Source organism: Gymnoscopelus braueri, assembly GCF_963280865.1.
Source record: "Gymnoscopelus braueri genome assembly, chromosome: 7".
NCBI lineage: Eukaryota > Metazoa > Chordata > Actinopteri > Myctophiformes > Myctophidae > Gymnoscopelus > Gymnoscopelus braueri.
The window spans coordinates 30,759,116-30,771,737 of record NC_137608.1 but is presented as its reverse complement, the minus strand read 5'-3'; the positions used below and the strand labels follow the sequence as shown (position 1 = coordinate 30,771,737).

At 44.1% G+C, this 12,622-nt stretch overlaps 1 protein-coding gene across 3 annotated transcripts in view; it reads left to right on the top strand.

Moving 5' to 3' along the window:
- The window catches only part of ap1b1 (adaptor related protein complex 1 subunit beta 1), a 30,750-nt gene that overhangs the window by 13,471 nt on the left and 4,657 nt on the right, over positions 1 to 12,622 (top strand). For all 3 annotated transcript variants that reach the window (XM_080434120.1, XM_080434119.1, XM_080434118.1), the window contains exons 13-21: positions 3,550 to 3,809; positions 4,390 to 4,600; positions 6,287 to 6,313; positions 6,425 to 6,559; positions 6,656 to 6,801; positions 6,918 to 7,047; positions 10,770 to 10,854; positions 11,390 to 11,476; positions 12,102 to 12,256. In XM_080434120.1, the coding sequence (XP_080290246.1) occupies positions 3,550 to 3,809; positions 4,390 to 4,600; positions 6,287 to 6,313; positions 6,425 to 6,559; positions 6,656 to 6,801; positions 6,918 to 7,047; positions 10,770 to 10,854; positions 11,390 to 11,476; positions 12,102 to 12,256 (1,236 nt within the window). The remainder of the gene's footprint in view (positions 1 to 3,549; positions 3,810 to 4,389; positions 4,601 to 6,286; positions 6,314 to 6,424; positions 6,560 to 6,655; positions 6,802 to 6,917; positions 7,048 to 10,769; positions 10,855 to 11,389; positions 11,477 to 12,101; positions 12,257 to 12,622) is intronic.

Below are 12,622 nucleotides of genomic sequence, written 5' to 3'. Positions count from 1 at the left end.
TTTGGCAGCCAGGTGGCAGGAAGGTCAAGAAAATGTCAAGAGCTCCTGAACCGGTACCAGTACCCAATTTCTAGCTACAACTTCCGATTGCGGGAGTTTGAAGGCAATCTCATTGACTAACTGCCCTCCTAGATCCTTAACCCCTGAACCTATCCACAAACTGCTTGGCATTAACCCATTGACTGCCAAAAATATTTCTGGCCGCGTTTGCCCACTGCCAGAGATTTTAATTGAAAAAAAAAATTACTCAGGAGCCAAGATACAGAATTTTTAAGTTAACAAGGAAGTGGATAGGACTCTAGATCTTCGAAAAATCATATCTCCTTGATCTTTGGGTCAAAAAAAAAAAAAAAAAAAAAAAAAAAATATATATATATATATATATATATATATATATATATATATATATATATATATATATATATATATATATATATATATATATATATATAAAAAAATATATATTTTTTTTAAAGTTCACGTAGATCTACGCGACTGGCACGTGGCGGCTTTAAATAGGTTCGCGTAGATCTACACGATTGGCAGTCAATGGGTTAAGAGTGGAGAAAAATTGATATCCTGACCTGAAAGGGTATTTTCGGTTTACTAAAGAGCTGGAGAGACGGTTAGACCCCTGTTGGTAAGCAAACGCTCTATAACAGGGGTCTTCAAAGTTTTTCAGGCCAAGAACGAGGCCAAGGCCGCAAGAGAGACGAAGGAGGGACCCCCACTTCATATGTTGTGGTGTGTTTTTTTTTCTAAAGGCTTCCATGCAACTCGATATGAGGTTTTCGAAGCTAATTCACCACACTTAACTGATTGTCTCAGTGTTTGTTGACCGTTGAGAGATTTGGAAACGGTGGAATACTTTCAGGCTAGTCTCAAATCATTTGACACCAACTTGGAAGTATTCCACTGTTTTCTTCTTTTTAAGTGCAGCTTTGATGGCTTCATAGATTAGTTTTATTAGTTATCTTTGCTAAAAATATGTTGGATTCATGTATTTTCACAGACATTAGGCTTTTGGGGGAAAAACAAAACAAATTGTCTTTCCTATCGCACAAACATTTGGCGCCCCCAGTAGCAACTCTGTTGAAGACCCATGCTCTATAGCCAAGATTGCTATATTGCACCTTTACCACGCAGTGCCCCCCCCACCCCTATGTGAAGCATTAAGGACTGACTGTCTTGTCTGTCTGTCTGTGGCGGGTGCTCAGATATGCTCATATATGGACTGGACATGTCAGTGCAATAACCATGGCCACGCCAGGCAAGCCGATAAGCTTTGCGTGTATACCTACCTGTATATTATACTAGTCCATACCCGGGGATGTACGCATTCTAGATTAATGCACTGTGTACACAGTATATGCTTAGTTAAACCTTAACCTTAGTAGGCTGCTCATTTGATCATGGCTGTGTGTAACAACCCAGTCATTTACCTGGATGTTGAGTTATAAGTCATTACCACAACCATGAGAAAGAAGTCCAAGCTTACATTGTTTCAGCTAAGCTATTTGTGCTAATAACACAACGTTCATTGGAAAATTGAGCTTGTGAATACGCTCTGTGTGCGCGCTATAGACATGATATCCAAAGCGCTCCCCCGCATCAGTCTGTGTGGCGTTGTGTGAGTGTGTAAATCCACCCACCGACGTTACCATGACAACATAGCAGATCCCATAGCCTGCAGGCACCGTAACCATGACAACAGACCGTAGCTTATATTACTCCTACAGATTTTGTCCAAACATCATGCAAATCGGTACACATTATCGCTATAGTCATGTGATCAAGATGTATCTTTCAGATTTTTTGGATTCCATTATGATTGGCATCCACAGTTTATGGGGGTGGCCGTTTTGCACGAAACGCCACACATATGAATGTAGCGCCCGATTGCTGGGAAACTTTGCACGCACATTCCCACTAAACCAAGGAAGAACCTCCATCCCAAACCTCAACCCACTTCATGTTTTGGCCATGTTTTTTGCTGGATTCCTTGGATTATGATGACAATTTATAGGCCTCGTTTGTGTCAGATTACATTTTCTGCCATAGAGAATTTTCTTCAAAACACACTTTTTGCTACTACTCCTACAGATTGTGTCCAAAATCACACAAATCGATATACATTGACCAAAGTTTGCGGGCCCTGGGTAGCCAACCCTGCCTGACGGAGACCTGTGCTCAGAGGAGCACACTTTTCTAGTTTTATATATTTATAAAAAAAGATTTATCATAAAGGCAGTATTTTTTAAGAATTAAGATTGACAATGATCTGTTCTGCAGAACAGAGGCAATCTGGCACAGTTTGGAGGAGATGCAATGTAAATGCTTTCACCATTCGAATTTCATTGCCACCTGCAGTTGTCCTTGAATGAGCCTGCATTAATTTATTGCGCTTCCTGTCGCTGGCCATTTCTGAGTCAGTTTTGACACTGATGTCCTTCATTCTTTTAAGCACTGGCCTGTTGGCAGCCAAGTGTCCACCTTGCCAACTCACAACAAATGCAATGACTATCACTTGTAGTATCATCAGCTCTGGTTCCAGCATAATGGACTTGGGCCATTCTAGCACTGTTACAGCTGTTGAACTGATGCGCTGATAAGACAATCTTGTTCAAATATATTTGCATCACAGTGCGATATAAAGGGTGCAGGGTTTCCGGCAGGAAAAAGGTTAGCCTAGGGAGGAGGCCCGGGAGAGAGCCCTGTGTGTGTGCGCACAGGGCAAGGTCTGCTGGAAACCCTGCTGGTGTGTACATCCAACCCAATTGGATTCAGGTGCAGAATACAAAGAAAACAAAAGGAAAATGATCTGCACACTGAAACTTCCAATATTGAATTCCCTTATCCATGATCAATGGAACTTAATCAGCCATCAATGCATAGCTCGATAGCTGGGCGATCAGATTATGTAGAAAATATAAGTACCGGTGTATATACTGTAAATGAGACTAGGCAAGCCTGTTTCATCCGAACCCTTGACACAGGAGTAGTAAATTGAGATTTGCCCTTCAAGCTGTCATGTCCCGACATCGCCTCAAGGTGTCTGGAGATTAAATTGGGTGACGTCTGCCAGTTGCTCCAAACACTCGGTACAGACTACAGCTGACAATCAGCACTGTGCCAGCTTGAGAGGAAATACAGCTACCATATTGGGCGAATATATGAATGAATAATGTTATACCCCTTGCAGAAAAGCCGACTGACTAATGAATGCAGCTCTGAGTTGTTGAACACAGTCCTACAGTAGTCAATGTTGTACAAGTGAGGTTTGAACTACAGACAGAGATTACAGAGATTTTGTGCATTAACTGCATTTATTGTAGGATCTATGAATATGCAAATCCCATTTGTCAATTTTAATAAAGGATGAGCCTTACCTTTCATCTAACAGCCAGCAGTACCCTAAGATCCGCTGCTCAATTTTTTAAATATCTTAACATCCTGTTCAGGCTGTCAAGACTAAGAAAAGAGGCTAAAGTTAAGTATTTATTACACTTACTACATTTTATAAATAGTTTGTCATCATCATGTCTCCAGGACTCCGACAACCCAGACCTGAGAGATCGTGGCTACATCTACTGGCGTCTTCTATCTACGGACCCTGTTGCCGCCAAGGAGGTGGTTCTGGCCGAGAAGCCTCTGATCTCTGAGGAAACTGACCTGATCGAGCCCACGTTGCTGGAGGAGCTCATCTGCCACATTGGTACCCTGGCCTCTGTGTACCACAAGCCCCCCAGTGCCTTTGTGGAGGGCAGCCGTGGTGTGATGCACAAGAGACTCCCTGCCCGTACTGGATCGTGAGTCATGCACATTATGCTCCTTTTTTCCCCAATACCTCAGCCATTGAAGCCACAAAGATTATTCACTCATGTAGACCTAGCTACTTGACTTCTCTGTTATGTTTTTACTGAGGTCTGTTGGGCCATACCCCAGTCACAGGAGTGTAGCGATGCAACTGATTGCAACTGATTTCCTTCCTAACTTCAAATGGAATGCACTGGCCTTGTTGACATTGCTCACAGTTGAGTTTTTTTGGGGGGGGGTCAGTGGAGTTCTCTGGAGACAGTTGAGTCGGCTCTGGTGGTTCAGCTAGCCTCACATTTAGCTTGGTTGAATGAAGTCAAATAAACATTCTACTACTAAAATGTATTTGTATAGTTCCTTTCATGCATAGCATGTAGTTCCAAGTGCTTTACAATATTGAGAATATACAGAATAAACTGATAAATTACAAAAACTATTTCGATAAATCAAGTTTACTGTAGGTTTGAAATTGTCACAATCAAGCATGCCACTGGAAATTCCAAACATTTGAAGTTTATTGGGAGACAGAAATGAAATGCATGTGTTTTTTTCCCTACACTTTCTGCCCTCTAGCGGGGAGAGTGCAGAGAGCCCGGGCCCAGATTCTGCAGCTGGTGCCTCAGAGGCCCCCCCTGCTGTCATCCCATCCCAGGGAGACCTCTTGGGAGACCTGCTCAACCTGGACTTGGCACCTCCTGCCGCCACCACCAGTGGACCGTCACCTCCTGCCCCCGGCATGCAGATGGGGTCGATGGACCTTCTGGGAGGAGGGCTAGACAGTCTGGTAAGTGTTACTCTGCACTGCCACCAGCCACCATGCCTACACTGGGAATGTTGTGGTCTAACAGGCTGTCTCTAGTCTCTACCCATCATAACATCTGGTGTCGGGAGTACCAATGAGTTTTTGTTAGATTATTAGTAGATCGTCTATGCCTGTTGTTGCTGGAGGAGGTCTGCTCTGCAACAATAAAGCCAATGGAAGTTGGTTACAGTCGTGTGCCCCCACCCCCCCCCCCCCCCCCCAATTCCTGCTTTTTGTTTCTTTTGACCCCTTTGTATTTTCCTCTCTTTGCTCAATGCTACACCTGCAGATGGGGGATGAGACTGAAGCGGTAATTACTCAGAGGGAGAAATAACACTCCATGTCATGTCACGCCATCTCAGTGCATAGACCCTTACCCTAGCTCTGTGTTGTTTTCCTCATTTGTTTCCTATGCTTGTTCTGTAATTAACTGTCCCCTGTCCCCTCACTTGTACCATCTATTTTGTTCTTGTCTTAATTCTCTCATGCATCTGTCAGTCATTTGTACATATCTGCTGCATCCCTAGGTGTTCGTCACTCTTTATCCTCCTGATCTATAGCGCAGATATGTCCCCTGTACCTCAGAGTCCCCTTTCCTTTCCTTATCATTGGACTCTTGGTGTGTTTCATCTTTTCCATCAGCCACACAGTCCCCTGGGGACGGACACTCCTAACTCACCTCAGCCCTCTCCCCAGCCCACATCGTCCCCAGAGTACAGCCCCACTGCTGAGGTTGGTTCAGGGGGACGGCAGACCAGCAAAGGCCGGTGGCAAACTGTAGATCCCTCCCTTGCTCCACTCTGTGCTGCTGCGATGTAAATCCTTTCCAGCAGTCAACTTGTCTGTTGTAGTTCACCAGAAAAAAAAACTGTATTTTTCTTTGTATTTAGTGCTGTTGGTCTTTTAGTTCACTGTTTACCTTTTATCACTTTTTAGTAGTAATACCAAAGTCGGGTCACTGGGATACCGTTTTGGAAATGCCCCTGTGCAGTAAAGTCTGACTAACAAGGCAAGACTCTTGTCTCTTTGAATTGGAAGTCATCTAAATCAAATTGAAGTTCTGTCTTACATCTTCTACATTATTTTTATTAGGTCTATGATGGGCAAGATTTTCCTAATATGCAGACAAAAGTGCCGGTTTTGTTTTTGTTGTCGATGGATGCTGCCATCTTTACAAGTTTTTCCATTCTAAACGAATTAGTTCTTTCTGTTCTATATTCTACAGTCTCTTTCTCTGCTAATACTTTGAAAACTCACTGCTGTAGACTTTTACAGTGCTGCTCTCACGTGTGATTTCCTTAGCTCTTGATGGGTAGCATTTGAACGAACCCTTCTGGATTTCAGGAGAAGGCTCTGACATTGAACAGGCAGCTTTGAAGAGTACAGTGAAAAATAAATCAAATTAAATGGAAGATAAACTATAATATTGTAACCCCTGTATTGCTATTGCCTTCCGCTAGCTGTTACCCTTTCAGAGTCTGTACCCGGTAGCTGTCATTAATCACTAAAACACCCATTCCTTTTCCTCCCATCAGTCTGCACCTGGTAGCTGTCATTAATCATGAAAACACCCATCCTTTCCTCCCATCTATCTCCAAACTTCCCAAAATATTGTTTTATCTTGCAGTAATAAATAACCTAAATTGCTTTGCTTTTGTTTCCCTTTAGATTGGCGACATCGGAGGAAGTCCTGCTGTAAGTAACTCTTTTCTGTTTATTTATTTTCAGACATTCATCTTGCAGTTGCAGTGCTCGTTTACGCGTTTAAACTGTGTGGTGTGACAATGTTGCTCTATGGTCCCACAGATGGGGGCTGCGTTTGGGGCACCTCCGGCTGTAATGCCAGCCTCTCTCAACGCCCCAGTTGCTGGGGGATTCGGTGACCTGTTTGACCTTGGAGGAGTTGGAATGCCAACGGGAGCCTACGTTCCTGCTAAAACGGTGAGTCTCCATGTAAAACCATTACACACACATAGAAGTCTGTAAATGCAAAGACCTGTCAAAGCCTAACGCATCATTACATAAATCATTGTTCAGGTGTGGCTGCCAGCCATGAAGGCCAAAGGTCTAGAGATCACTGGTACTTTTGCCCGTCGCGCTGGGGTCATTCAAATGGAGATGACCTTCACCAACAAGGCTATGAGCGTTATGACTGACTTTGCCGTTCAGTTCAACAGAAACAGGTACAGTAGGAGCCAAGATGGAGTTTCAAAATGTGATCATTGTGCTTTGTTATGTCTTTCTTGACATGTTTGTACATAGTTCTCTAAATAGTCTCTCCCTTTTTTTCCATCTGTAGCTTTGGTCTGGCCCCAGCTGGTCCCCTCCAGGTTCTCACACCCCTCGGCCCGAATCAAACCATGGAGGTCTCCCTCCCCCTCAACACCGTGGGGCCTGTCATGAAGATGGAACCCCTTAATAATCTGCAGGTAACCTCCTTATGGTATCACGCTTTATTTCCACGTGAATATGCAAGCTGAACTGATGTGTTAAAATGGACAGTATTTGGACAGCAGTACACTTTGGATGCCAAATCATTTTTAGCACAGCTAGCTGCAGAGCTCCAAGTGTGGCCATGCTGGTTGGTCTGTCAATCTGTCCGACCGTCTGTCCGTCCAACGCTTTGGTCCCCAACAAGATAATCTCGAAAACTATTGGCTAGAGTGCCATGGAACTCAAAACTGCTTTTGCTCTATCACCACCCTTTGGCCAGTTTCCAGCTGGATGTAAGGAGCACCTTGGAAAATAATAATTTTCTGCTATGAATAAAACACCACACGTACACAGTACACAACCAGGCACAAATTTAAGTTGAATACCCAAAGTGACAAGTACAGGCCAAAAACTAAAATGTTTGTAGCTGCTCAAATACCATATTTGGGAAGCTTGCTGTGTCTCATGGAACATTAGGTTTTGTCTTTGTTATACGATGTGTGATGAGTCTGCCCACATAAGCAGTTCTGCTGCTGTGCTGTTGAATCCTGCAAATACAAAGGATAGAATACAATAAAGGAACAGACTTTGGATTGTTTGATTGCCTCCTTTTTGATCAGGACCATTCAGTTGACTGGGTAGACTGGTTGGGCTAGGAGGCCTGTGCAGCTGGAGAGTGGAGATAAGAGACTGTCTAGTAGAGATGCTGGAGGTGGGGACATTCATTAGTGGTCACACACATCGCATTGCTGCTTTGTTCCCCTGGCCCCCGTAGCCCTGCGTTAGCTGCAGGCCTGACTTTAAAGGCTCGGCACCACCCATCTTGTATTGTCATCTTTTGGCTGGTTCTGTTTTGCTTCTCTTCATTTGAGATGAAGCAGCACATTTTCTGTGGTTTAATGAACATAGTCAAAAGCTGCCAGTTTAAATGAAAATGTCTGACATTAACAATTGCGGAAACACGGAAATGGAGAGACAGACAGACCCTATCCTAGACGGCTAGCCGTCCTGCAGAGCCACACCGTGAAAAGGGTGAGACCAAATCATGTGCTGGTGCAACCAACTGAGAAAGCAACTGTGCCACCAGTGGGTTAAGTTAATCTAGAGCCCTGCTGAGCCTGCCTGTTGGGAATGATGTGGCTGTTGGCAAAACATGGCAGACTGTGACCGGGCGTTCAACAGTTGGCTCACGTCTTCCCATCCAAATACTCTGCTCTACTCTATTTGTAATACTCTGCTTACAAATAAGTTCATAGTTAAAACCACATCTCATCTACAATTAAACCTAATAATTGATGTAATTTTTTGGTTTACCCCTTGTTCTCCCGCGCGGCTTCCCTCCCCCACTCGACAACCGTGGTTGTGGGCAGGCCACTGCGCCGCCCAAGCACCACGTATTGTTAATAAATACTGCTTTTGAAGATACTCATGTTCTGTAGTGTTTTGCCCATAATCAACAGTAAATGGATTTTAGTTAGAAGTATGTTGTGAGAACTGCCATGCGCTGCACCACCAGCATAGATACCCCCTAGGCAGGGCAAGTAAAAATGTTGATTAGGTGGCACTGGCAAGTAACCTTAACATGCACCACGATTATGAAAATGACACAAAGGTCAAGTGCCGTTCCCACATGGTCTTTGCTCTTATTTCATTGTGTCATAGTTAAGCTTCTTTCTTCTGTATTGTTGCTGTGACAGCTGACATAAAAAAATTATCCATCACATATAGTCATATTGTAGAGTGTTCATGTGTTGTAATTTCATCAAAAGATTACATCCATCTCTAATATGAATGCCAAAGCTGTGGTATTTGGCTTGGACTTGGCTTCTGGTCAACTATACTTAAAGCTGAGTAGTAATATTTAACACATTCGGTGCCAGAATTTTATAATAACAGATTAGGTTCGGTGCCAGAAATCTCACCGTTGAGCTGCGCGGCGCTGTTTAAGCTGTAGACTCCACGACGCGCAATCCGTGTGGGGAAAAAAAAAAAGGTGTTAGGCACCGAAGCGCTACTCGGTTCAGACCGTGTTTGGCACCCGATGTGTTAATAACACTAAATAAAATGAAAAATATTCTTCACCACATTCAACTGCTGTATATTCCTACCAACTCATTGTTTACCTTGGCATTCCCTGGTTGTGTACACTAGTAGGAAATACGCAAAGTGAAACTAGTGGAGTGTGAAATTATGCTATATCTTAGTTTATCCTATATTAAAATTAGCTAATCGTTCTGACTCGGCCATAACCATAAGGACTTCCCAATGCAGCTACGCCCAAATATGGAGTGTGTTGTCTAACCTCAATGTGTCGTCATGGCATCAGCTGCAAACAAAAAAGTCAGCTCCATATATGGGCACAAAAGGGGACATGCCCTTATATGGGCATAAACTGATGACATCAGCGATCTCCATATATGGGCATAAAAGGAGCAAGGACTGACATATACAGAAATCTGGTTGTCCAGAGCCACAGATCCGACCGCTATGCCCATATATGGTCATATGCATTTATGGGGCCGACCAACTTCAAACTCGGCGCGCGCAGCGGCAAGGACTCGAGGGTGTGAGTAGTTTGGATATCCAGGTGTCCAGAACCGCAGATCCAACTAATATGCCCTTATATGGCCATTCCAATATATGGGCATATACTGATGACATCAGGGATTTCCATATATGGGCATAAAAGGGACAAGGACTGATGGAGATATCTCCATATATGGGCACAAAAGGGACACAGACAGACGGGTACGACGGGTATTCTGACAAAGCCCCCAACAGTATGACTCAGACATATTAGTCGGATCGGCAGTGCGACGTAGGTGTGACTCTAGTCATATAAAATGCATGTAAGAAATGGTTATAGGTACACCAACATTGTTTTGTTCTTATAGATGAATTATTCATAGGGCAGTATTTCATTTGGTCCAAAGGGGATAGAGTGCCACCCTTGCTAGCCGACATGACCACATCCAGTTTGTCAAAGCAGGAATGGGCCACAGTTCCATGTTTAGTGGGCCTTATCGCTGAACGTCAAGCTTTTAACAAGTTCTGCTCCCCTTTTATCGTAGAGCCCGAATCACCCATGTTCTGAAAGTTGGAATAAAGAGTCTATAGCCCCTTGTCCAGTTCCCACAATTCAGGCAGCCTGTCACCCCATCCACAACTTCTATGTGATGTGACCCCATGAATTATTCAGGAGACACTCTCTTGCCATCCCTGCCTGAACTCACTGTCCTTCACTCAAAGCTGCTCTGTTGAGCAGCCTGGTCCATAATAGCCTGCTGCTTGTTACTGCTCCCAGAGCTTCCATAAAAGTTGTTCTTGTATTTCATTGCCTCACTATTTTTAGAGGTGGGCTGTCTTATGTAAAATAAGCCCATATACACTCTCTGCGGTTTTGGCACAAATAAGAATAACCTAGAGCCTTGACCTCACCTTGCAGACTTGACTCTATGGATAGAGAACAGAGTGACATATCTATGCAGAGATGCAATGCAGACTTGAGAGGTATGGATAGAGAACAGCTAACAGACTGACAGCTAAAGAACGATGCAGAGATGCAATGGTGTGTTAGTGTGTGAATTTCAATACCACATGAGGGTAAACTCCCACACACAACACCAGCACTACCCTACCCATCCTTTTCAGAGCACTTGAGAGGGAACTACTCATATCTCCTTTCCTATTCTCTTACTTGGATGTATCCCTCTCACAGGTGGCTGTTAAGAACAACATTGACGTATTCTACTTCAGCAGCCAGTACCCCATCAGCATGTTGTTTGTGGAGGATGGGAAGATGGGTGAGTATATTTTACCCCCACCCTCTCTGTCTTGCTCCCCATTCAAAAGCGTCAAACCCTGTGATGTCGGCACACAACACTTAACGTCAGTCTATTGAGTTGGCTTCCACCTGAGTGCACTTTATTATGATGGCACGTGCGTGGCGATGCAGACGTTCTGGTGTCTGCAGCTCTGAGTGATCACCTGCGTGTCATCGCCACGCACTTGCTCTCGGCTCACAAGGCAGTGGCGCCACTGTGAACCAGTTTACCCTTTGTTGTTTGGTTACCTCGGTCTGGTTGACGCAATCTGGGGGAAATGTGTCTGTGGATGCCCCCCCCCATGGATTCTCCAGATGGGGCCAGCAGCAGGACGGCTGCCAGAGGCTGCAAACTAATGCTCCATTGACAAAACCGTGGCAATGAAGCCTAACGTTCAGCAACAAATTTACTTTTACTTCACGCACATCACTTCCCCTTGCCTCATATAGTCTTACTTGTGCTATTTTTCTAATCCATCTAACAGCCTTTTTTGTCCCCCCCCCCCCTTCCACAGAGAGGCAGGTGTTCCTGGCCACATGGAAAGACATTCCTAATGATAACGAGTCCCAGTTCCTCATCAAAGACTGTCATCTGAACTCTGGTGAGGAGGCGGAAAATATGAAATGTGCAGGAGTAAAGGAAATTATTCAATACCTCCACAACTCGTATTTTCTTCATTTCATATATAGATGGTTATCTGACGGAGCCTCTGGCCCTTACTGATGAAACAATTTACATTTGATGAGAACTCCTCATCGTCTACCATCTGTTTACCTGTGATAATTTGGTTTTACACAAGCACTTTACTGGAGGTGAAATTACTAATGATGGCTTAATGGAGATCTGACCACCCCCCCAAATAGATTGAGTTCCCTCCAAGCGAACAAAGAGAGAGGGATTTAGAAGCCCATTCTGTCACGGTAGTGACACAAAGGCTTAGGATGGGTAGTTGATTCCAAATTAGAGCCCATACCTTTTGCTATGCTGGCAGCCTGGATGGAGTGACCACCACCACTGAATTTAATGAATGATTTATGAACAGTAACCCGGCAAGGTACGGTGTTGGCAATGTCAGTTTCATCACAGAGCCACAGACCATGACAGAAGTCAGCGAGTCAGACAGCGTGTGTGTTGAAGAATGATAATATTTATTCTGAGAAACGTGGACAGTAATGAAAGGAGCCAATATTTTTTTTCTCCTTGTTTTTAAACACTCCCTCTCCTAGATGCCGCCTCAAACAAACTGCAGGGCAGCAATATCTTCACTATCGCCAAACGTACAGTGGAGGGCCAGGACATGCTGTACCAGTCCATGAAGCTCTCCAATGGCATCTGGGTGTTGGCTGAGCTGAAGGTGCAGGCAGGAAACCCAAATTACACGGTGAGCATAATTAACCTTGCAGTGGCAATTGAATGACTATAAACCAGTGCAGGCATGGCTGCATGGTGATGATGAGTAGTGATGGGGGAGGGAGTGGTTGATTGCATAGTGATTGGACTGTGGTTTGTTGAGTAGTGGTGACATGTTAAGTGAGTGTGTACATTTTTGTGTGTCTTGTCCCTAAAGTGTGTGTTGTGTCAATGTGCCACTCAGGGTTTTTCCTGCATAGAGACATTTTTGTTGCCCCAAAGAGGTTTTAGCCACCCCAAAGGAAAATCACCAGCACCAAAATGATAAGAATTGAGAATAAAACATGTATCCTCGTGCCCGAGTAAGATGAGCTGTTATTTTCTTATCAACAAATCA